At 39.2% G+C, this 27,597-nt stretch overlaps 1 protein-coding gene across 1 annotated transcript in view; it reads right to left on the bottom strand.

The window, feature by feature from the left end:
* Window positions 1-27,139, bottom strand: part of LOC145985564 (kinesin-like protein KIF26B) — a 968,206-nt gene extending 941,067 nt beyond the window's left edge. The window contains exons 1-2 of the mRNA XM_083119635.1: window positions 27,001-27,139; window positions 14,847-14,977 (exon numbers count right to left, since the gene is read on the bottom strand). Of these exons, the coding sequence (XP_082975761.1) occupies window positions 14,847-14,977; window positions 27,001-27,003 (134 nt within the window). The 5' untranslated portion in view covers window positions 27,004-27,139. The remainder of the gene's footprint in view (window positions 1-14,846; window positions 14,978-27,000) is intronic.
* Window positions 27,140-27,597: the final 458 nt, after the last annotated feature.

Raw genomic sequence — 27,597 nt, 5'->3', positions numbered from 1 at the left:
AAATTGGAAACAGATAAACAGTTTATTACGTATTCTCTGTGAGTGCTTTTTCCAGTCCCGTTTCTCAATACAGCTTTGATTCGCTGTGTCCGCCCCCAATTGCCATTCCAGTACTGCAACCTCGCTCCAGAAAAACTCTCAACTTTCTACGAAACTTGTGTAATTAGATTGGTTTTTGCATTGAGAAAGAAGAAAACGAAGACGAACTAGAAAAGGGGTGCGTACAAAAGAGAAGAGGCGATGGAAAACGAAAGAAAACTTTTCACAAACAACTCGGGAATAAGCTTTTCCAGTTCTCGATGTTTGGAAAGACTAGGCGAAGTTCAGCGCTGCCATCTTTCGGAATCCTCTCGAACGAAGTGATGCTTCGTAAGCTGGTTTGCTAATACCACGGACAGATGGCAGCGCGACCAGACAGACATGATGTATTGCACCAAGAGAGCGACAAGACAAAAAAAATGCGAACAGAATGGACAAAATATGTGATAGAAAAGTAATACAGATAGAGAATGTATGGTTCTTAATGAAAAAAGAAAAAATACTGAAAATGAGAGAATTAGACCACAGAATTAATCGTGAAATAATAAGTGAGAAAAATGGCTCTGTCCGAAAAATATATCTATCGAGTTTCACTTGCCTGTATTGCCATTATTAGTAGTGTTGTTATACCATTTTAAATGGTCGATTTTTACGCAGCTTCACCACTGTTAGTTTCATTTAATGACGTATTTGCAAAATATACACTTCAACCTGTACGATTGTACTGCAAAGCCATATAATATGTATGTATATTCCCATACCTTCCTGCCTACAATCTAGTATTCATTCTAATTAATGAAGATTAAAACGTTTCTAACTATGTGTACAAAAAGTGGAAGATATGTGTATCAACATACAAAACACAACATATTACCTAATTCGTTGACGCTGTACTATCAGTCCAGAAAGAAAATGCTCGGTTGATGGTGGCGTTGAAAGCAAAACTTCAAATATGAAAAATATTAAGGTTAAATGTGTGACTGAACACACCATTCCCACTTCAGGTTTTTTGAAACTAACATATTTTCTTTTCTTGGAGTTACGTTTCAATAATGTATTCCATAAGGATCTCCGTGGGTGGCAAAAGGTAAAAAAAAATGTATCGGTCTGGAAAAACAACTAACTAAAAGAAAATAAGAGAGAAGAAATTCGCGTCGCCAGTAGCGAAACAATTCGAAAACTTACATGATAAGTAAATAAATACTTACCAATATCTGTGTCCACAGAATCTCGAATACGTGGGATAATGGGATGTGGAAAGTGCATACCACATGCATTTTTAATCCTTGATTTCACCTGCTAATTTCGAAAAGAACCTTAGATTTTTCCCCATGGCGCGACAGCCCTCGAAGGGCCTTGGCCTATCTCCCGACTGCCTGTCTCCCTCCCACACATAGAGGCGTGGAGAACTTCAACCGCTATTGGGGTGACATGGGGTCAGCACGTCGAACCCCCAGCCGTTGTAGAAGATTTCAGAGACAGGGTCACGCTACTCACACGTAGCTTCCCAATTTCCTCACGATGGTGGGTTGCCACCGGCCGTATACACAGGCCGAGAACCCAGCTATTGAACCCAGACGAACTCGAACCCATGTCATGCCGTCCCTCACTCGGATTCTTATATACAGCTACAGATTTTACAACACAATTATAATGTTAAGATCTGGACTAATTCTGTCGACTCATATAACCTAATATGTTCTTAGCTACTTTTCGTTTTAAAAATTGAAATTCTATTCATAACTCAACCAATATATATATATATATATATAAAGCTGAAATTTTTGACGTGGCTGCTAAAAATTTCCACTGCTTTTAGATCTGCGTGATTTGCATGATAGTCTTTCAATTTTTAAGAAACGTTTGTATGTGGATAGGGAATGATGAGTGCAGTGATGATACAAAGTCGATATCTTCTTCGCTCACTGCATCCATACAATGCCTGAAACTACACAATCTTTCAAAGTATGAATCAATATAAATCATTTATTATTTTAATAGAAACTGAAGGAATATAAATGGCAAACTGAAAGAAACGTCACTTTTTGAAATGAAAGCTTGACACTGGGTTACTAACAAATCCAGCATTAACACTTGCGCCTGTGTTTGGATTTAGAGGCAAGATTTAATAGCACAGTAAACCAATGATGCACTAAGCATAAAATATAGTTCCATCAATTCCATGCAAACACTAGTTTTAAATTATACACTGTTTATTGTTTTTGTTATTACATTTATGTTATTCGTCTCATTTTATGGTTTCAAATTTATTAAAGTAGTTTTGTATTGAGCACTTTCAAAACAATTTGCAATTTGTATTAAAAATTAAAAACATTTGTCATCAAATACGCAATAAATATTTCACAGACTTACATTAACTCCCATTCTATAGTTTAAAAAAAAAGTGCTGTACGAGGAGAATCGAACCGGGGACCCTTGTGTGGTGGGCAGGTATCGTAATGACTGGGCCACACCGTCCTTCTTGATTTATTGCTTATATGCTCGTACTCATGTCTTCAAACCATATTGCACTATTTTATCTGATATTCATAGAAAATATTTCAAAAGAATATTACAATTAAACTGGTGTTTTTCGAAACTACGAAACATTATGTTTTCTTGTTAACTCTAAATATTGAATTGGAGGGAATTTAGAATTCGGTCATAGACAGGATAGCCCATGTCGTGTATGATTCAACAGTCTTACTTACAGAAGCCTGCGAGCTGAGCATGCGCAGTTCAACGATTGGCAAGCATCGCACTCTCTGCCTGAAACCACAATTCACACAGTCAACGCGAATGTTCCCTCAGCAGTATGACGTACGTCATCCTTGGTTGATTTGCAGCGGAGTGCCCAGGAATTTGTAAACGTGCTGTAGGGTTTTCATGAATTTAAAAAATAATAATAATCAACCTCTATTTTACCTCACAGTTGGGCCACGAATATTTCTCTGTTTACCTTATTGCCTCATGTAGGAAGTAATGAGTATTGGAGAAGTTATGTGGAAAAACACATCCCAAGTGATATCGACAAGTAATTAGATTTATCAGAAGAAGAGTTTTCATATCCTCCCTCTTATAAATGTCCAAAAGCAACAATTCTACTAAAAAAAGTCGATTCTACAAGAGATTTCAACCTGCGACCTTCAGACAACTGGGCCAGCTCCATACCACTTTCCCACTTCATCACTCGATCAAACCAAGTTGAAATTTTGTCTTAAGAGTCGTCAGCAATCTTGCAAACTTCGTTAACATACCTGCTGTTTCTCACTAGTTTATTTTTACAACCTGGAATAGACTTGAGGTCTGCAACTCAGAACTAGACTTCTGTGATAACTTATTCTCTCCAGTCTGATCTAATGTGACAAATCTCATGTACTGTAAATGCAGTGTTACATGTTGCAAATAATTTCTCATACAGACGTTAGTTCCAGATTTGGCCACATCCACCGAGCATTTACTTTCTGGACAGATAGTACATGAAATCACTGAACACCTACCTACAAGAGGACTCTAATGGAAGAATGCGCCCAAGGTTCGAGTATCGCTTAAGAATGGCTCCAAAGTGTTTCAAAAGAACAGATTTTTACATACTGGTTCAGAGGTTGTCAGGAGCATTATTGGCATTTTGTTTCAATTCGTGAAGTTCTCATTTTGAAAAACAAACGATGGCCAATTTGAGTAGAAATATTTAAGCATCCCCCCTTTCGGCGACCTCCGTGGCGAAGTTGTTAGCATAGCGCGCTACGACGCCAGTGGTCCCGGGTTCGAATCTTGTCCTGGGCCTCGGTATTCTTTGTGAGTGTCCCTTCATGAATTTCATCATATCTCTCATTCACATCGTTGCGATTAGCTCGAAGTGTCAGACGTAAGCGAAGTGAAATAACGTTATTCAAACCATCCCAGTCTACAGTGTTTCACAACGATTTTTCGTGCGATTGTATGTTCAATGTTTAGTACATGTCTCCACCTACTGAAAGAAACCTGCGTTGCCAGTGTTGCTAACCAACATTAATGGCACCAGGGCCGGACTGGACTGCCAAGAGGGCGGTGGCAATTTTTCTTAGCTGGGCGCCCGAATGTGTGTTTCTGGAGGGGCATTTAGATAGCGGACCGGGATTTTGCACTAAAATATACACTTCGCACATACAAGAAGAAAAAAAACTTTATTCCTAAATCTATTGAGTGATGCACATGACCCTTATTGGTTACAAAATCACAAATAATCATGGCGCCAATCACGGAACTGTGAATTATGGCCAAGTGAAAATTACTTCTCCTATCTCTTTCGAAATTGGCGACCGAGTACTTCGAGATATCTGCTGACAAAATTCTGCAGTGCCAGTGTTGCTAACTACTGCCAACTGGACACTGTGACCAAAATTACTGCGAGAAAAACTATTTTAAATGGAAAATTCTATTACACACACTGTACATCCATGTCTGTACAACTCGAGATCTAGGCACAAGCATAGCCCGAGCCTCTGGTTTCATCACAATTTAGGTTAGGTTATGCTTTCGTTGGCACTTTCGTAAAAACCGTGTCGCATAATTTGCTATCTTTTCACTTTACACACACACACACACGCGTGCAACACAAATTCTGCCCTTCTAAGAACAAAACATGACTCATGCATAAAGTGCATGACGTGGTTAGCAAACGTATCTCGTCCAAACTACTCGACCGCGCAACTATTTATATTTTAAGTAGGTTAGGTTTAGATATGGCATCACATATGTGTATGTGTCTTCATACATCGGAATGTTTGTGCTACACTCACGTGAGAAAAGTAATATCCATCACAAACACGAGGGATTTTAGAACGTAAGCAACTATATTCTTACTTTTGAAGCATTTACATCAGACTACAGCTTTGGTGACATCTACCGGTGTTTGTTTAACCTAAGGGGTATCCGAAATGATCGATCAACACCAGTGAGTCTCAATGGTGCGGTCCGTACCGTTATCGGAACAAACACTTTGCCTCCGTCAGGGTATTGTGAGGCTCTGAAAGCAAGCAAAAAGCGTGAAACCAAATGACGTGTGATGTCTTTATCCTCCGCAGAAAAGCTGGGTAATCTATTGGGACGGAGTTCTGTGGGAACAAGCTTTTTGCCAACGTATTGATGTTCAGTCTGGCAGCTGTCTTCGCTATGAAAGCGAGCGTGCTGCCCTCTTGTGGAGCGTTCGAAGTTCACGATGTGGTTGGAAGACTTGATTATGTTCGGTTGTGAATTTGAATGTCCATCTCCACACTCTTGCTAACCAGACACACTCGAAAGAGGAAGCCATTTGCAGCTTGCTGGTGCAGAAACTGGCAAATAAAAGCCAACAATGTAGTATGAAGCAAAGGGACATGGTTATGTGATCTGAGAATGCACCATTGCAAATCTTTGTATAATAGGGTTTATTCGGGAGAAGTTATTTTCTTTTTCTTCTACTCTGAGACTGTGAAATACTAAGGAAAACATTTTCAAATTTACTTAAAAAATAAGAACAGTAAACAAGTATTTTACTTATTTTATTCTGGATTTGGAACTTTGGGGTTCGGATCCCCTGGACATCCCCCGAAATACGCCCTTGCTAGGGATCAGATTGACGGCATAGCAAATTTCAACTTGATTAGGCAAAACGGGATATTTTGCCTAATGGCAAACGGGAGCAAGAGTCAAGCTTCCAATGACATCGACAAACGTCACACAGTGTGTGTGTACCAGTCAAGAATGCCAAGAAAAAGTCAAGAAATCAACAAATAGGTCGAGAGAGTCAAGAAATTAAGCTTGTGGTCAAGAAGTTTTGCTATTTTTTTTACAGTATAGTCAATTTACATCGTTATATACCTGTACTGGGATTTGATAAAATTGAATATTTGGAAATCTAAAATTGTATTTCTTTGTGGTTAAGATTTGTTGACTTTGTATCTTCAAAATTACATTATTGTATGCGTGAAGTTTTGCAAAAATATTAAATAACGTAATGTGACCATTCCCCATTCAGGGTGAAATCTGAAGCATTAATTTTTACATGCATTAATAATTAAAGCAAGTCTAAATCTCTTGTTAAAGTACAACTTCAGTTTTTATCTTAACTGGCCTTGTGGTAGGGTTTTTTCATTCCATAAAAATATCTATTTTCTTAATTTCCAACTATACGTAAGTAAAAGGCGATTAAATAAATGTTAAGAAAAAGGAAAAAAGGCCACGAAAAAGAAGTCAAGAATTTTGTATTTGTTATTTCAGTAAACACCCCTACACAGATAAACTTAGCTCTTTTAGTATCTTCGTTCAACTATATACAATCAATAAACTGAGGATGTTCATATTTTTACCCGTGGATCATCGGTTACAAGTAAACGCACGTTCAACTTCTTTCCATTCGCTTCCAAGTGGAGAAGTTACATTTCGACTTGTGGGGGCCAAGTTGTAGCATTATGTGGATCCAACAAAAAGGTTTGGGCTCTAAAAGTTTTAAGCGACATTAGCCAGAATCCTGGCTTGAAAGCTACCGTGACGTTTGTTGGAGTTTCCACTGAGTGATTGAATTGTTTGGAAGCTGCTCACATTCCACGAGTCACGGAAGGCTGCAGTAAACTGAATGCCTTTCAAGCCAACCAGTAGATGGCACTGCTGTTCTTAAGATTGTAAACTGTTTGTAGCACTCTCTTGAAAGAGCAGAGAGTATATTCCTGGGTAGGGAAGGGAAGTGTATGGAAAGGATGCATTAGTTTGGTAAACTATGGGGCGAAAAAATGGTGAGAATTCGGAACGTAAATGAGCACAAGTCTTACATAACTGGAGAAGCAAAGCAAGAAGCAATGAAGAAATTTCTTTCGTCCAAAGTATGGACTGTTGCAACATCAAATCATAAAATTCAGTCGGAAAGGTAGTGGGACCCATGAGTATTATAGTGAAAATTGTTTATGTCAATTTTCATTAATTTTTCTCTCACATCCTGTGTGTTTTTAAACGATGGATTTTTATGTATGCTGGTGCACAATTCGTCAACAGCTTTCTTTGAGTTTTCTTTAATTCTTGAAGCTCTTATTGGGTCAAACAAAGTGCACGAACATGGTGATGGACAATTTGAACGGTAATACTCATGGGATCCCACTCTACATAAATAAGGAAAGGGTAGGCATTTGCAACTCTTGTACACTGGGATGCACAAGTATTGCTCGGCAACTTGTCAATGATTTCATTAATTCTTCTCTTGCATCCTACGTGTTTTTGAGGAATGGATTTTTACGTGTGCTGGTGCAGAGGTTTGGCGTTTTGTTCTTGAATTCTCAAAGCTCTCGTTCCACAAAACAAGGATAATAAACATGGTGATGGACAATTTGCTTGCAATATTTATGCATCTCACTCTACATACATCTGATCGATACGATCGTAGATATGTGGCTGGATCTTCTGTGCCACCTTTCAATGGACAGACGTCTACTTCTCGGTTGTTGCACACTGCGGATTACAAGGCGACAGCGTTACCACTAAGCTTTCGGGTGAAAAGGAATACAGGCCAGTATTCGCAGAGTTGTTTAAGTTTATTACCGTTATCGCAACAGTTTCACTGGCTGTTACTGCTCTAGTTCCCGATTCTAGGGGTACAATGGGAAATGATTATCCAAATGTTGGAGATATTTTGAAATTGAATTAGAAAGGGTACAGTAGTGAGAACTGCAAATGTTCATAGTGGCATGTATAAGCAAAGAGTCAATAAATGTTACTGAATGAATTCTTAGAATATGATTTATTACCCCTTCCCCCTCCCTGTTATGTCCCCTTTATAAAAATATTATCGCGTCGCCACTGCTTACAGGAAGAAAGCAGGTGAAATATAGAAAAAAATGCTTCCAAGTACGTGTATGTTAAGTGGGATGTATGCCCTATACAGCGCACATGATTATATATATATATATATATATATATATATATATATATATATATATATATATATATATATATATATATTACAATTACGTACAGTGGGATCCATAAGTATTACCGTGCAAATTGTCCATGACTATTTTCATTAGTTTTTCTCTTACATCCTGTGTGTTTTTAAGTGATGAATTTTTATGTATATTGGTGCAGAAGTTGTCAACAGCTTGTTTCGAGTTTTCTTTAAATTCTTGAAGCTCTTATTGGGTCAAATAAAGTGCACGAACATGGTGATGGACAATTTGCACGGTAATACTCATGGATCCCACTGTACAATGTGACATAACATAATCTAACCGAACCTTTATAACGTTTCAGAAATATAATGCACTTTTTAGCGACATGGGGCAGGCAACCAGGCAAAATGTCCATCACCATAATACGAGGTTCAAGATTTGAAATGAAACACAAAATGAAGTAGTTGACAATCTTTGCACCAGTATCAGTACAATTCAATACCATGAATAATTTACCTGGGAATATTTATGTATCCAGCTATACAGTGTGGCCTGTATAAATAACATGTAAATTGTCCATTACTACGCCCATTCACTTTTTATTAAACGTAAAGCAAGATTATATGAATTGAAACAAAACGACTGGGAAGAAGTTGACAATACCTGTAAGAGAAAATTGTTCATCAGCATATTGATTCATTTTGATTTACGCAATGCGGTGTTACAAGAATTGAAATGAAATACGAAACGAAGCAGTTTACAATCTCTGAACTGCAGCAGTACACTCTCATTCCTTAAAAGCACGTGCAATGTAAGATAAAAATGAATGAAAACAGTAACATACAATTTGCCTAGTAATATTTATTCATCCCACTGTACATACCGCAATATCCTTTCGCAAAATCACGGTTAGGTCAAATCGCAAGCGAAATCTACAAACATAATCAGCAACACCAATCGCCTGTGAAGACTTCATTAGCTCTTGAAGTTGACAAATGTGCCTCGTTACCGTGTCGGTGATGAAAGAAGCTCTTCATTCTGTGCGAAATGGCTGAAACTGCAACTCTGCTCGCTTGCGAAGAGCGAGAAAAAAAAAGGGGGTCTTGTGAAACCAGCATATTTGCTCACTGCTTGCAGAGCATGGCATTCTGGACTGCAATTGCTCCAAAGGAAGACACAAGCCTGATTTAAGAAGGCTTTCCAACGACGGGAAAAAAATCCCATGAAAAAGTAACGCTGTGTACACTGCGAAAGCTCTGGCTAAAGGGACCACACACAGCGACGCCAATTCTCGAGTGTGTCGTGGATACAAGAGCCTTACTTAACTAGCATGCACCGTTGCCAACTCGATTAGTTTAGAGTCACATCTGGTGATATTTACTAAATGCTCGAAGGAGCTTCTTAGCTGAACACGAATAACTTTTAACTACAATTTTAGGCTCTATAGCATGGAAAATTATTCTAAAATCATAAATTTACGTGTATTCTTTCACGAAAAGTTCTATAAATGGTGTCCGCATATCGGGAGAGAAAACTAATTTTAACCGACAGATGTTGCAACAAAAATCCTTTTAAAACTAGCTAGTTCGCTCTCACTATCATTCAAATTTTCACAAGGTATGTCGAGGGCGTGAAGCACGATGGTACACTGATTGCATTTCCAACTGGCGGCTGGGAAACAACAAGACAGCGATCACCAGAATTCTCTTCGTTTGACATCGGGCATTTTCGAGTAACAAGGCACCGAACGCTTCTGGCGGGACGAAACAAATGGACGTCGTACACACAGCATTGCCAAACGTACTGCAAAAAAAGGGGGGAGAGTTGATTGACGCCGTTATTGGATAAAAATTGTACAATAGTACACAAAGCACGGAAAATTAGTAAACAAGACACCCAAACACGGTACAAACAAGCAAATAAAAACAACCGACAAAGATTAGAAGTACGCTTGGCAACTTTGTCACCCCTACAGCTTTTACTACGCAACTGAGTTTGTTGACACTCATCGAGGCACACACCCTCGAAGACGATTGGTTGACAGATAGAGCTACGAGTATGTATCAAAAAGTAGGGTCAGCCGCTAGTTGGGCCCGCGATTAGTATAGGAGTAGTCTCATGGGGTAGTGTATGCGGGTTTTTCAACCCCTTAAATACCCTCGAACTACTGACAAAAAATAAGGTGAAACATTAGCGAAACCCTTGTCCACCCCCCACCCCCTCAATATATCATTCACCAAGCCACTGATTTTCGTGATAATAAACACAGCTTTGTTTCCTCCTGCTTGTTCAAGTAGTTCCGCTTCAACCAGTTTTATTTAGTATTCGAATCCGCAATTCCAAGTTTCAAACTGTTTAAGGACCATATTTAGAATAGTGTTTGTACCTTGGTAAATCAATCTCCTTAAACACAATCGCGCTGCGACGCCAAGGGTAACGGGTTCGAATCCCGCTAGGGCTTGGTGTTTGTGAATGTCCATTCATCAATTTCATCACTCATCCCATCTTCGCAAATTAGCCAAGAGGCACAAAAAGCTAAGTAAAATAAAACTAAATCAATCAATCCTTGAACGCAATTTCTGCTTCAGTTTAAATGTAATCTAGGTTGTCTTTTAATAATCTTGTTTGGCAACACTGCGAATATGGCAGAACTAGCAAAGTTTAGAACAGCGGCAACAGAGCGAATCGCCGTTTCGGGACATTCTTGGTACATACATATTTCTGAAATAAACATGACAAAGTTTGAGTTGCGGCACATATTTCGAAGTTAACGCTTTCGTTAACAAACTTCCCTAGGGAGGAAAAAAATAATGGCGACATGTTCTAATTTGCTGTACACATTAAAGAAACAACTGTGTAAAGTGCAGAAGCTTTAATCTGTTATGTGCTGAGAATTGTTCATTGCAATGGATTAATGGATTATAATAATGTTATTTTGATGTGATTTACAAGAAAATTAAAAACGAATGATGTATTAGCTCATTGCTGTGGTTCTCAACCTCAGTTCGCGACACAAATTAGACTTTACCAGATTTGTGTCAAGATATGAAAACTGTGATAATACAAAAAGTTACAATTTCAATATTAAAATAGCAATCATACTCGCTGCTACTCATTGAAATGTCATCCAATCATAATTCATCATCATTCTTGTCGTTAAATTAAGATGCTGTAAAGCGTAATAAATAAAATAAAAATACTATATCAATGTGGCAACAATGGAAATTCTACTAATGGGCTAATTTCATGTTCTCGAGTATAAGTAATAATTAGGGATAGGCGTTCGACTCATCCGTTATCCGAATCCTGAAACCGATATTCGAATATCGAATGTGCAAATAATACAGTAAAACCTCGTTAATCCGAACCCCGATGACTGACCTCGCTTAATTCGGACAGGCAAAAGGGAAAAAAGCAGAATGCAAGGTTTTAAACGTGGTTAGAAGTCAAAAAGAGAACTTCCCTAAGGAAAGGCAGTCAACCACTGATGAAACTCTGTTTCCCGCAGACTTTGTTCTGTACTGTATAGTGTATTTAGACCTATGCCCTTTAAATACACCATAATAAACGTGTTTTGTTGCTATAAACGGAGTTTTAATGCACTTTCTACTGTTCTTTAGGTTATTTCAGTTAATCCGGACTTTCGTTAAACCGGTCAACGTATCCCCCCATTAACGAGGTTTTACTGTACACGAATATCGAATCCTGGAACAGTTATTCGAATCTCGGATCAGTTATCCAGATCTTGGAACCGATATCCGAATATAGGGCCTCCCCGATGGCGCAGTGGTAGCGTCGTCGCCTTGTAATGAAGGGGTCCCGGGTTCGATGCCCGGGGAGGCACATAGTGGTTCGGATCCCACTCTAAACTGTAGGTCCAGACCCGATTAGCCTTACTGTGCATAAAGTGGACCTAAAACACTAAATCAATCAATCAATCAACCGATATCCGAATATCTAATTCATTGAGATCTAAAGAAAGAGTGGTGTCCGTCCATCTCTAGCACTAATTCTGGTGATAAAACGGGAAGAATAAACAACTTTCTATGGCGAAGTTCGTTATTTTGGATAAAAGGAAGTAACAGTTCGCACTTAAAGAGCTTTCGAGAAGTGTATAGTTTCAATTCTCCTCCTGCCAAAGCAAGCTTCCTACATTCTCTGCAGCCACAAAGAGCTCTCGAAATAATTGAGTCCCTGCTTCTTCTCTTGCCGCTTCCAGGAGGGGGGAAAGGGGGGGATCTAATTGGATTATCAAACGTTAGAAGGCTTCTCAAAAGCTTATCAAAGATAATATTAATAAACGGTTCTTCTCAAGAAGCAGCCTTTCAATTGCTTCTTCATCAAAGACGAGTAAAAAAGATTTTTCACGAGGAAGTGAATTTAAGCCCTTCCTGACTAAGAAATGGATCCTAAAGGCACGTTTACACTATCTAATTTCTGACGTCATGCAGAGTGAAATGATCGTGTCGATCGTGGAATTTTTGGTGCATCACGAGGAACAGAGGTGATAAAGTAACCTTTCATGTACTTCCCTATGGATTTTGATGCACTACAAGTGAAGCATTATCATTTTATGCACTTTCAATGTCTCACTGGAGCCAAAACAAATGTTATCAATTGGCTCTTTTGAGTTTAGTGTGTATTAACTTCGTTACTCATTCCCTGAAGAAAGTAACTAAGTTACCTATTTCAAGAAGTAACCGTTACTTGAAAAAGTAACTGTTGCAACTAACTCATTCTTTCCAACAGTGGTGGTTTGTAGGAAGTTGGGGATCTTTTGTCTCCATAAATTTCCACTACTTTACCGTTAAAGCTGTCAGCCCTTAATCTTTATTAAGTTGTCCCTTGAAGCCACAAAAAAACGCATGCAGGGATAATACTGGTCCTCAGATATGCCAAATAGAAGACACATTAATCATAGCAGGCACAGGCACACATAAAAGACCACCCTTTCCTGTTCCGGACAACCCTCTGGGTTGCCTTTGCAAAGGACCGACGACTTCACGTCAAGGAAAACAAAACACGCTCGATTCTGCACGACGCATAAATCAGATTACCCTTATAGTCTAACATGGTCGTAGACAAAAAAAAAAAGTGGTGAGGGGGTGTTCATCCATAATTTTTTTTGTATTTAACAGCACTATATGCAGTAACTACACAACCATGTGCTTTATGGGACTGAAAATAGGCTAAATCTATATACTACGTCGAGCATTGGGAGAGAGGGGGTTGATTGAGGTTTCCACTCTTGTCACGAGGGATTAAAACTTTCCCCAACAACACGGGTAATTCTGGGAACAATTTCAGTCTGAACCAGGAACAACACTGGAAACGTGGGTGGGCTGTAATACCACGAATAAAACTTAATACTTAGAAATTTCAGGAATTCTAGATATTTGAAATTCTGACTCGACCGTCCCAAAGAAGGGTTATCACAGCATTGTTTGTAAATCTTTGGATTAGTATGTGAAAATGAGTAGTACGTTTTTGGTTTCTGAACTTGATTAATCCAACATGCGAAAAGATTCGGGGGAGTTGAACATCCTAATAAGTCTAGGCATTTTAGGGTTGAACCTAGATGTTATTGTAAAGCAATCTCTTCGGTATCTTGTAGTATTAGTCTAATACGTAAGTCCAATATGGCGGCTTTTCCAATATGGCCGCCATGCATTCATACGTGATGCTACACGAGCTAGTATTTTGATTTATATCTTCCTTGGTATTGAATATACGATTTTTTTCTTCTTAGATAAATTATTAGCAATAAAATATAATTTCTTATGAGATGAGAATAATTATTGTGGGATGAATATTGCACCTCGCAGGCTAATTTCTTTCCTACAAGTTGCGATATTTTTCGATCGTGCCAGTATTTTGTTTATTTATAATTTATTAGTTCTCAGGGTGGATGGAAATATTATAGTCTAAAGTTTTTCTCTCAATCCATTATCTTTGAAATGAGATACATTCCACGATGTTACACAAAGGACGGGGGGCGAAAGCCTGTCAGCTCACCAGAATCACTGCGTACTAATCTATCAAGATAACAAGTTCAATAAGAGTCTATAGTGGTATTGTACAGAGAAAACGGCTGCATTCTCTGTGCAAGATGGTGTGTTGGCCCAGATTTATAGTCTATAAATGTAAATTCTTTCACATTTTTTCTACATAGTGCTATTGATAAAATGACCAAGTACCACTGAGTTATAGATAGTTTATCAATAAACATCGCCTCTACGAAGTGAAAGTTGCAATGTGGCTGCCCAGCGAGTTTCGACTCTCCTCCAACTTTACGGGTCTGGTGCGGAGCACATTCAGCTGCTAACAGTCACTGACATTCATTTCTAAGAGCTCTAAACTTGGCGCTCCAAACCTAACAATTCCTAAACTACATGAAGATTGATTTGATGTTTTAAGTTCACTTTATGCACAGTAAGGCTAATCGGGACTGGGCCTACAGTTTAAGGTGGTATCCGAACCACTATGTGCTTCCACCCGGGACCCCTTGATTACAAGGCGGGGACGCTACCACTGCGCCATCTAGGAGGCCCCTCCTAAACTACAGTTCCGCTTAGTTCTATAAATGCATATCTGGTAAAGTTAGGAGGGCCAGGTTTAGAGTTCTTAGAAATTAGTTTTAGTGGCTGTTAGCAGATGAATGTGCCCCGCACAAGATTCCCAACACCACATATTCCGCAGATTCGGACTACAACGTTACGTGGATTCTGCGAGTGTGCAACGGTGCTAGGCGGCAGCAGCTGACGATTCGGACACGGTCAAAGTATACATTGGTCTACACGTAGAAATGCACTATCGTCGCTTACGAGTAGGCGCACATTACAATATACAGGGTAATCATACGAAATCAGTGTAGCCAGCACATGTAATACAACACTGGAAAGCAGTACTCACCTGTTGTTGTTATTGGAGGAGGAGACAGATGGCGTTGGTGACTGGACACGAGGTGGCAGCATAGGAATTGGAGTTGGTCTTCTGCGGATCATTCCACTGTGACGGCTGCTCTTCCGGGACTCCATCATTACCTGCAAAGCAAGAAACGAGTGACTTGAGCATACTCTATTTATATTTTCTGGGAGTCATGGAAATGGTACTACTACTTCTTATTCTACTACTAATAATAACTACACATAACAACACTAGTCAATAAAATTTTTGTTGATAGTGTTGTGGCAACTCAAATTTATTATTTTGGCATAGTTTTGTTTTTCTTAGAAGAGCTTGTAATGCTTTTTTTTCTTTCAAAGCTGCACCCAGTCGTTTGGCACGGTGGGGAAGCAGCGTGTCCTTCATTCTCTTAAACCTCCGAACACACAGGGTTGTGCTCTGACGTGGCAACAGCGCGAACTTCTGCCGCCCGCCTAATTTCATGGTCGTGCGTTTAGGTGTGTTGGTGTGATAATCTGTTGGACTTCAACTGGTGGTCAAAACTTTCGTTGAAAGAGAGCAAGCACACACTACAGAGTATGTCGTCAAGGGGACAGAAAGAGAGAGAATGGACAGGAGAGAAGATGTGTGTAGACAAGTCAAGCAACGTGTTGAGTACGGGGACATTGCCTTCATGTGATAGTAAGACTATTACTGGTCCAACATCGCCCATGTATTGGGTAGCCGAATTTACTGAACGTACACCTGACACTTTCAGAAAAGGGGTCGAATTTTGTCGTGCAAAAACTGGTCCACACTGAAGCGATCTGGACCGATGCCTTCGTGTAGATGTGGACCATAGAAGCTGCCATTGCCCACTTATTATGCTTCATCCATTTATACAAGAAAGGTTAAATTACAAGTTAGTGGTGCATATCGTGATTGCACACCTGGTGTCTCAAACATAACTCCAACATGTTACTATTCCGTTGACTAATTCTCTGCAAGCCAGGATGAAGGTCCAGCAGGGAACGTTATATACCTTAGGGGGCCGCCAGATAAGCAGCGGGGGTCGCGCTTATCTTCCATCGGATAAGCGAGATAGATAGCCCTCTGGCATCCTGGACCCATTAGTTGCAAATGGCATGTTTACACAAATCTTTAGCTTGACAAGGGTTCCGCTGACCCCGTGACAGCCAAGATGTGACGTCACTCGCCAGCTGGTGCAGGGAAAGGGGAAGGGAAGAACAATTTCGAGTCTAATAAGCCTTCGCAATGCAAATTAGTTTGTACTGATGTCTCAGTTCGGACTCGTCCTGTCAATGTTGCCAACTAATGTCTTGAAATATATTTTTCATTCTTTAACTGTGGCTAAGCACCGTTCCGGACATGAATTTTTTTTCTCGTTTTACGTCACGTTTGTACATCTTGGTTTGATCGCGACGATAAGAATGAACGATGAACTGAATGATGGGACGAACACAACCGTACATGCGTTAACCAGACTTCGTACGCGAGACGTCTGGCTTCGCACCGTGTTGCGCTCGCCAGTCCCGATTTTTAGACTGGTCGCAACGCTGGGAGTGGATGATGGAATTCGAAGAAATCCATGAATGACGGTCAAAAACAAACACCATCCCCAGAGAGGGGCTCGAACTCGGTACTTTCGCCCGCGCCACCGTCAAGCCATCGAGAAGATTTCGTATAGTTCCGAGACGAAGTGATTCTTAGCTACGGATGGCCAAATCGTGGATAAAATTTTATTAGGATAACGGATAATTTCTACCCGGATACACGGATTATCAGAATATCCGAATTATCCGGATATTCGTACTATCCTGATTTTATGGCCATCCCTATTCTTAGCATATTTTGGTCTCGTTAAGAAGCAAGTTCTTGGTCTCGTTCTCATGAGTCTCGAAACAAAGTCATTTTTTCGTTTTGAGTCTTGAAACTAATTGAAAATGTTTTGAATTACTTATTAAAGGAAGCTGAAAAATCATGCTTCTTTTATACACTGAAGAAACATAAAACATACCTCTCTCTCTGGTATGTCTGGAAAAGTCACAGAGGAAAGCAACCTTGATTTATTCAAACAACAAAATGTTTTTTTTGTTTTTTTTCTGAGCGCACTTTATGCTCAAGCAGGCAAATCGGGATTGCACCTGCAATTTAAATCGGATACGAACCAACAGAAAACTAAATGCATCATATCGATTGATGCACCAGAATGCATCGATTAATGCACCAAAATGCATCGACTGATGCACCAGAATGCATCGATTGATGCACTAAAGTGTGTTTTGTAGCTTCTTCAAAGAATCGGATTCACATTTGATGCATTTTGGCACATTTTTGTATGTCGTGAAAGAAACGCCAAAGTGCATCATTTGATTCAAGTGAGGATTTTTTCTTCAGTCGAGATGCACTTCAATGCATTAGTTGATGTTCCTTGATGCACCTTGCATTTTTTGGATGATTCACTTAAACGTTTGGTCTGAGCTAATGACTTTATGTAGCTCAGACGAAACGTTTAAGTCCATCATCAAAAAGATGCATTCTGGTGCATCAAAAAGCATCAAATCGCATCAGCTGATGCATTAAAATGCATCTCGACTGAAAGAAATCCTCACTTGAATCAAATGATGCACTTTGGTGCCAATTAAACGAGCAATCGAGACCATAGCATGGAGCAAGCATCGTTGCAGCTTGAGTACTTGACTCGAGCACTTTTTGTTTCAAATCACGGAAGTCGAAAGTCAGTTCTTCTAATGTGTGGAAATGTAAGTTTAAGAACATTTTAAAATGCTATGATGTTTCTATGGTGGCAAGTGTTTATAAAGTGGGAAAAACAATGTGTTGTTAGTTTTATCCACTGATCGTATTTGGCGCTGCAGTCGAAGTGCAATTCGGAAGATTCTCGCTTCCAGTCCAAGGCTTCAAGACTGAACTGCGGGACCATTCTCGAGGTATGCTGGCTTGAAGTACGATCACGGCCTTAAATGCAATCACAGTAAGAGGCGGGGGGGGGGGGGAGATTGAGTACTTTTTGGGGGGGGAGGAAATGCCAGAAAAATCCTGCATGTCAGCAATTGTTCACGAACAGCATTCACCAATGTGCCCTGGCAGACCAAAATTGACATCAAAATCTGTGTCAGAAAGAAGTTATTGACTGACACATTTCAGAATATATTTCATGAAAATCGTATCTTCTCTCACACAAATGATTTGCGCTCTGCACGTTGCAGGATTGATTGGCTGACTTGCTTTATTTTACTTTGCTTTTTGTGCCACTTTTGGCTAACTTGCGAAGATGAGAGATGAGTGATGATATGGTGAAATTGATGAATGGACGTTCACAAACATCCATGGCCCAGGCCGAGATTAAAGTCCAGGATCCCTGGCGTCGTAGTGCGATGTGCTAACCACTTCGCCACGGAGACCGGCCCCAGGCACGTTGCAGGAGAACACGGAGGTACGCTGTAATGAATCAACATATTTTATTTAATTTCGCACGTGAGGGAAGGAGCAGTACTATTTATGATATCGATAGCATAAGTCTCTATCCAGCATATTCGCCCTATTTGCAAGAAAATCGGAATGGCGTTGCCTACAGAACGGACGCCACGGTAGCAAGTTTTAAAGCAGACGACGACATTTTGATGCGGCCGCTTTGCAGATTGGTGCAAAAGGATGGCATCTGCTGAAAGTCCTGGTAATGTATGGAAAGTCGAACTGCGCATCAGTGGATTCTGGAAAGGGGGCTAAATTCCTGGTAATTTAGAACGAGTTGGACACACTGCTGCGCCACTAGAAACCGTATAATACACCGATACCTCCATTATTAAGGCCCAAGGCGAACTGGTAGCTCGGGACCCTCGAATCCCCGAAACCATTCTCCCGGATTTGGCCCGTTTCACTCTTCCCATTCAAATCAATCAAACTGAAAAATTCGATTACGAAAAAAAGATGAAAAATTAGTCTGGCTTATGCGGAGTTCCTTGTTCGTCACATCTGGTTCTCTTAAAACTAGGCGAGGACTTCACACAAGGGAGATTTGGGGGGGGGGGGGGCGCAATCACCCCTCCTTTTTAAACTCGGTCGTCGGCAAGTCTCATGGGCTTAGTCTTCCAAGGGACTGGGATGACCTAATGAACGTCGTTCGGCTGCGATTCATTTGTCTCTTGCACGAGATTTTCGCGGAAGTTATTTTTAGCCGTTAATGACCTCTGGCTGTAGCGTGCAGGGGTGGTATCGATTTCCATTTGATTTTTCGTTATTTATCGACGCTTTTCGTGCACTTTTGGTTAATCGCCACGATGAGGAAGAGTGATGGTATGATGAAATTGATGAAGAGACACAAACAACACCAATGCCCAGGCCAGGATCCTAACTCGCGAGGTTTGTATCGAGACGAGACCTGCAATTGCCTTGTCTCGTGTCGGCTAGTCCAATGATATACAGTCTTAGCTGACTCGCCACAGACAAATGAAGCCACACAGCAAGTCGCAGAGTACGGTAACATTGACTGAATGTGTGGCAAGCCGTAATTATGGTTATTTCTTGCAGTGCATGTAACTGCACAACAAGACAAAAAACTTTTCATGGGAATGTTGATTGACTGACTTTGTGTTCTAAGTCCACTTTAAGGCTAATCGGGACTGTGTGCCTCCACCGGGAATCGAACCAGGGACCCCTTGATTACAAGGCTACAACGCTACCACTGCGCCATAGTGAAGGTCCTTTCATAGGAATGTATTTATTAATTGTGTACCTGTTATATATTTACGTATATTACCCTACTAGTAATATGGAAATGCATGAAAGGAAGCCATGTATTGCTCTACATATTTTTACACTTTTATGTTATTTGTGGGACAAGTTATGTTTATGGTATGTTATTAATATTTCCCAACACACACACTTGAGATCGAGGTTTTCGTGAAGAAAATTTACACCAAAAATTTCGAAGAAAAAAACTGGCTGTTTAAAACGGGCCCCGCCATACCCCTTTTCCTTTATTTAAAAAAAAAAAAATACTACAAAGAACTATTGCTTTTCATTTAGCAGTGTAAATAAAAGGGGTGAGAATTACTTCAAAGAAACCATAAGAATGAACTTGGAAATATTTATATATATTCCGTAATTTTCTCTGAAAGATGTTAAGCCTAATGTTTTCTATATACATCTGTCGCGTGTAGTAGTTACAAATAAAAAAAAACCTCTATCTTACTCACGATTTCATTCATAATGGTTAGTCATGGACTTATTACATCACTCGCATGATGTAACAAATAAATACAATAATTTTAATTGCATTTTGGTTTATTAAAAAGTAAATATTTATTTGTAACTACTAAGGCAAATTTGGCTGTTTTTGACCCTATTGTAACTTTGTCATCAATAGAATATAAAACTCAGATTTCTTTTACAGTTACCCCTCACAGAGTACTCTTTATGCTAAAGATATTGAGGCTCAAATTTTGAAGGAAAAAAATGAAAAACGAGCATTTTCAAAGAACTAGGCTATATCTAAAAGAGGAAACCAGTAACAGAACTAAAATATTTTCTGCTAAAACTTTGGATACATATCTTACTTCTAAAAAAATTACAGTTATGATATTACGATCCTGCCCTGCTAAAAAAAAAATCCTTAACTTTAATTTTTGTTAAAAAGTTAAAATTAGTTTTGGTCCAAAATTTCAGCCATTTGCATTAGAGATGGTTAAAAAAAAAGTACAGGACATAAAATGTAGCTTGAAATGTCCTGAAAACAATGAGGTTTTAACCCAGCTCTCTTATCATTTTTCTTAGCTGTTTTATCAAATTTATCGCAACCGTTCGCAAAGGCAAAAATTGCCGTAAGTCATGAAACAAAAGATGGCCGCTATTTAAAAAAGATAAATAAAAATAAAAAATAAAGAATGCCTGTTTTGAATTACCCTTGCATAGAAGTTACAACAAAGAAATGCTATTTTTAAAAATTGTCAGACAAATAAAAAAACAATCTTTTGGATCACTTGATATGGATTGACCTCATTGTTCTTGCCAGAGTGCTCCTGCGTCGCATATTTACAACTTACCTCCCTTGTTTAGTTTCCAAAAACTTCAACAAGATTAAATATCGCATCCCTGCTTATGTCGTGTCCGACACTTCGTGGCAGTGTCACTTTCAGAGAAATAATGGGCCTACTGTTTAAAGTGGAATCTGAGACACTGTTCAAAGTACCTCCACCGGGAATCAAACCAGGGACCCCATAGAATAATTGAAAATACCTCCACCTGGGGTCAAGACATTGCACGGTGCAATGCATAATGGAGAGTTTTGCTTTCTTTTGCACCTTCGATGTACATAGAGTAACGCTATTATTTCATCTGCGATGGCTATTTCCTATGGGCTCAAATTTTTGAAAAGAAAAAAGAAGAAAAAAAAAGGAACATTTTCAAATAGCTATCGGTAAAAGAGGAAAGCAGTAACAAGAGCTAAAATATTTTCTGCTAAAACATTAGATGTGTATCTTCCCTGCACAACAATTATACTTGTGACATTGTATCAATTTTCGGAAAAAAAAAAAAAAAAAAACTTTAATTTTTGTTTAAATGTCACTTTTGGTCATAAATTTCAACCATTTGCATTAAGGATGGTAAAAAAAAGTACAGGACATTAAATGCAGCTTGAAATGTACTGAAAACAGTGTTTTCTATCCCAGCTTCTATCATTCTTCTAAGCTTGGTTATGAAATTTATTGCAACTCCCTGCGAATGCAGTCTTGAAAGAAAAATGGCCGCCATTTTTGTATGAAGTCAAATAATAATAAGAAAATAATAATGCCTGTTTTGACCAGTCGTGCACGTGGGTAACAATTAAAAGGTCGATATTTAAAGAAAGGTCAGGTAATCATTACTTTTTTTTGGACCGTTTGATATGGATTGACCCGAAACCTGGGGCTCGTAACTTAACGCAAACGTCGAGCATCAAATTTAAAACAAAAATTTAAATTACTGTCGGCATTGATACTATCACCTTGAAAATATGCTATCTAGTTGCAGGGTCAAATGTGTTGAGTGACAACGAATGGCGTACTATAAACATAGCCAAAGTCGTAACACAGAGCTGTTTCTTCTCTTTTTAAGGAAATATCGTTGTATGCACACCCATGAAGCCAAGAAACACACTGACATTTAATGAACATTGGACATAACAAAAACGTACAAATTAACATCAACACTGAGACTCCGCTCACGTACGATTTTCACCTACACGAAGATAACAGCATAAACCAGCCAGCAGAATTTGAACATCATCAAGGTCACTGTCGTCAGATCAATGCTGATCTATTACGTGTAGTATAGCATAGTCACAATATTTAATATATATATATATATATATATATATATATATATATATATATATATATATATATATATATAATCTGGAACACAACGTAACCACATGCAAATTGCTTTCCAATACATTTCCTATTCTTCTGTAAGCCGTGACGCACAAAAACAATTATATTTTATGAACAGAACTGCAAATATCAATGCACAACACGTGATTTTCCACATATAGTTCATATCGCATGGAGTTGGCAACGACATAATGACATAATAAATACCGTGCGTCCATTTCGATCTTCAGCCGAGAGATCGGGAGAAGCGTGGCGGGCGGCGCTGACGGAGATGCCGACATTTGCGTCCTGTAATGACCTCTTATTTTTATGGACATATGCATACATTCATATAAATATTGCAAAACGAGCGCTAACCTGTGTTATAATTCATCATCTGTAATTCATCCAAGTTCTTCCTTTATATACAAAAAAAAAAAAAAAAAAAAAAAAATACGCTTTAGAAACGATGTTAAGACCCACAGATAATGAAACATTTTAATCATAGTTTTGACCAGTAACGTCCTGCTTAAGTTTATATCCTTGAAAGAGTTTTGTGTCGATCGTTTGGAGGTTTCGAATGTGCAACACTGTATCAAGATTACGCTGCAGACAAAAACGTTAAAAGTCAATGGTTTTCGTGAGCTTCCTTGCAATCCGAAATCTCCGAGCTCGAGTTTTTTGTTCCTTCGTGACTAGATGAAGACAGAGCTGTGAATATAGTGGCGAGCAGATATAAACCAAGAGCGTGTTAATTTCGTACTGTGCGCAAGAGTGATATTCTTGGTTACTTGCCGTTACTTGTTTGTGTTATTGCAGTGTGTATGTGTGTTGTGTCAGTGAGACGATTGGAATGCCAGCCGCAAGGTTCACGTTAGAACAAAGAATTCTTATGTATGACACTTACGTGAAAACAGACTCGTGTCGAGACGTGTGTAGGCAATTTGTACAGAAATTCCTAGGCGTTTCACCTTCACATAGAGATACGGTTAGACATCTTGTCCTTAAATTACGAGAAACTGGATCGTTAAATTTTGAAACACCTAAGCAAAAACGACGGATTCTAACCGAAGCAAAACTCGATGAAATTGGTGCAGCGTTAGAACGTTCTCCAAACAAACCTCTACGCCGTGAGATGGACGTGTCAAAATCATCAGCACATACAGCTACTAAGCTACTAAAATTAAAACCGTCTTATAACACAGGTTAGTGCTCGTTTTGCAATATTTATATGAATGTATGCATATGTCCATACAAATAAGCGGCATTACAGGCCTCAAATGTCGCCATCTCCGTCAGCGCCGCCCGCCACGCTTCTCCCGATCTCTCGGCTGAAGATCGAAATGAACGCACGGTAGTACCACATACAACCACTCTTTACTTCACTGTAACATCTGCGCGAGCTAAAATCAACACAAAACGTTCATAAACACACGCAAAAGCTTCCATATTCTAGCGGAGATAGGGAACGTCAAGAATACGGGGTTTTCTTTCCCGAGCCGCCTCTCACCCTTCCTGTACGAACCCCTAGATCTAGATCAGAGCGTCTGGCGGCACTGCCGTGTAAATGATGAGCAGAGCTAGGAATTTTAGGTGCAAAAATTTGCCAATAAAGGTGCAAGATAGGTGCCAATTCTTGTACAAAAAAGGTGCTAAAATAGGTGCTAATTTTCAGATGTAAAATTTATTGTGAGCAGTGCATACATATATGACTCAACTTGTCTGGATAAACACAGAGTATTCTCTGGTTTTAAATCGTTTAATATAACTAAGCAAAGAAAATTCTCTGATACATTAGAAAACGACATAAAGGAAAACATGCTTCTTCTTACTTGCTTAGAATTAGTCATCTAGAAAACTGTTAAAATAGATTAAATTAAAAATTTCTGTTCTTCTGAGTGAGGCTACATCTGCGGTCACTAAGCAGATACTTGTAAGTTGAAAAAGAACGTTCAACGTCAACAGACACAAGTGGTGCGTATTTTGTTTTCAACCGGTAATTCATATCCTTGTTGGTTGCGACTTCTTGAACATCAGGGTTTTTGGCTAAACTTTGTTCTAACTTCTCTTTCCCGACCCCTTGCAGCTCTCGTTGCACATCCATCTAAACATCCCACTGTGCTTCCTTTTCAGGACACTGCTCCTCCAGTTTTGTGATTGCAGTAGTAAGGAAAGAGAAGCAATGTACAATATACAGTTCATCTTGCAATTCCTGTTTAAGTGCAAGTTTTTTTTGGCTTTTTCTACAGCTGAGAAATCACTAGGCAAAGCATCTAAAAATTTCGATATTGTATGGAAATGATTGCAAATAAACACTGCAGCTTTTAACCATGTACCCCATCTAGTGAGGATGGGAGAGGGTGGTAGAGGAAGTTTCGTAATTTCTACTTCTAAATAATTTCTAAGAAGTAATTTCGTACTTCTGTATTCTAGAAGGAGCCTCTTTCAGTATTTTCTTAATGCTAGAAACAAATTCGTTCACATATGTATATTCATCTTTAAGAGCTTCACAAACTCTATGCAAAGCATGAACAATGCAGGTCACATGTTTTAAGTTAGGATACATATTCTTCAGATTAGAAAATGCAGCTAACATGTAAGATGCTTGGTCTGTAAGAACTAACCGCACTCTATCATATTTTACGCCCTCTGGCCACAATATAAAACATGTATGATTGAAACTTTGCATTACACTTGCATTATCTGTTTTGCCGAGAAAATAAGTTTTTAAAAGCATGGATTTCACTTGATGTCCATTGAGAGGTGCTACTAAAATGTTCAAAACTTACCTGTTTTGCCTATCTGTGGTTTCATCTAGTATGAAATAGACTGGACGGCCAGCTACTACTTGCCTGATCTGCGAGATATTAGCTTCATAAAGAGGTTGAAGATAAGATTTCCTTAAGGTGCTCTCATCTGGAACTGACTTCCCAGTATAGCCTATTTTTGCAAATATGATTTCATGACAGGATTGTTAAATTTCGAAAGAGGTATTCCGCACGCTATAAATGTCCTTGCTGTCTCACTGAAAAATTAATTTGTATTTCTAGAACTCGAAGATGCAAACACCTCACCAATGAATTGCTGTTGCTTCCCACCTTTACCATCTCGTAGTTATTTATTCCTGACGTGCTTTCCACTTTGTAGATGCTGCACAACCCGAGTGCGTTGGTGTTTGTCATCAACAGCAATAGAAATATCACACACATCACACCTCAGAACAGATCCATCACTCTGAATGCCGTCACCGCTAAACTGTTTAACGATGTCCTGCAGTTTCCCAACATTTACTTTATGTTTTGGCATGGTGAAGAACAAGCAAATCCGATGCATCGATCAGTCGATCACAGACTGCAGTTACCTTGCTCTCTGAGACAGGAGAAGGAAACGAAGACAAAACAGCTTTCCTACAACAATTCGTAAACAATACGGCATAGGACAAAAAGAACACAACTTCTAGCAAATGTAACGCGTCATTGTTGGCACTGTTTAAAGTCCGCGCGCTTACTACATTAACATCCAAGAACTGAAGAAAGCCGATTCATTGTTGTGCGGTAAACAAGAAGCCGTGCCTCGAATGTGGGTGGGGTTAAACAGCGCGTGAGTTGTATTAAAAAAAATGATAAAGATGCAAAATGGGCGAAAAGGTGCAAAATGTTCTGAGAATGTGAAAAAGGTGGAAAAGGTTCTGAGATTGTGAAAAAGGTGCAAAAAGGTGCAAACGAAACACCATGAGTAGAGTTCAATACATGCTTATTTTGCGGATGAGTTAATTTTTTACCCATTTTCACACAAAAAAATTAAGGTGCAGCACCTAAAATTCCTAGCTCTGGTGATGAGCTTCATCACCACAGCTGTAGCCCTCTAAAAAGTTAACATTTTTGCATGGTTTATGAAGATTATGTTGTTCAGTACGTTTCTCAGTTATTTTGAGCTCGAGGAGATGTGTTATGGACTGGACAAGTAAAGTACCTCTGTTTCTTTATCTTGAAGCAAATTCAGGCCTACCGTGTCGAAAGCTTCGCGTAAGTGAAAGTCACCCAAAACGACACCAGAGAGGACGTTGCCTACCGCTTCATATATACAAAATGTTAATGACAAAAGTCAATAAATTTACAATAAATATTAATAATTTTACATTAAAATGTATCACAGAATAAGGTAAATCAAGCACGAAGGGCTGAAAACCTACAAAACCAAAACAGAGGTGAAAAGATTTATTGATGTTTATGATTTTACGTTCTACGTTTGACGTTGACGAAGAGTGCTACGTTTAGTGACGTTTACCATTTTCACGTGTTCTTTCTCCTCGCTATTTTAGTGTGCATACATAAAACCAGCTTTTATGAATTAAAAAACACTGAAAGTACTACGAGATATGAAGTTTTTACTTACGCAGGCCATACTTCGAGATAAAATATATCTCTTATTTGTGGTTCCGGGATATGAAACACATTTTATAATACATAAAACACTGAAATTATCAATTAAAAAAGAATCAACATTATTCTCGGGGTGGGGGGTACAATCTGTCAAGGGACCTTCGTTGTGTGGTAGGAATACACGAGATAAAATGGCACAATGACATGATTTTAGTTTTGTTATTTAGCGTCGTTTTCCTCCACTTTTGACTAATCGCGACGATGAGGATGAGTGATGAAATTGATGAAGGGAGAGAACATCCACGAACATGTCGGGATTCGAACACTAACCAATCCGCCACGGACGTCGGAATTGCCCAGTAATCAAATGTGCAGGGGGAACATGTTGTAACGGGTCAGTGTACTTACCATTACACCAGCACGGCTCGCCGAGGGGCGATAATTAATTCTTGTCAACACTTCACATCGACACGGGCAAGTACTCGAGAAACACTGAATTAGCGTCACAAGGGAGCCAGCACGCCGAGAGCACTTCACGAAGCTCAATTCGACAGCAACGGTCACTTGGCATTATCAGCTCAGTTGCAGCGGGGGACAACACGAAACCTGCAAGGAGGCAAGCGTTTATCAGAATGAATCTCCACAAGCAGCTACAGGCGCTGGATAGGGTTGAGCATGCAGTGAGAAGCCCAGGGTAGATACCCTCATAATCTGATGCCAGGTGTGTATGCAGCGCCAGGTTTACGAGTAGGGGACACAAATTCGGCGCCTTAAAACTGCGCATTGTAAATGTGAACTGGGCACTTTGTTTCGCGTTTATCTTATTTCGTGAATAGTTGAAGCAACAGCGAGCTTTATGTTGTTTCGTGTGGAAATGATATGGTTCGAGATAACAATATCAATGGTCATAGCTCTGACCTTGCCACTGGAAAAAAATGATTACTGCTAAGTGTATGTACCGAAAGTATTTATTCATTTATTTTCTAGTGGCATTTCATAAAACCA

Source organism: Lepisma saccharinum, chromosome 3 (genome assembly GCF_977018435.1).
Source record: "Lepisma saccharinum chromosome 3, izLepSacc3.1, whole genome shotgun sequence".
NCBI lineage: Eukaryota > Metazoa > Arthropoda > Insecta > Zygentoma > Lepismatidae > Lepisma > Lepisma saccharinum.
The sequence above is the reverse complement of the archived record's forward strand: the minus strand, read 5'-3'. Positions and strand labels throughout refer to the sequence as shown.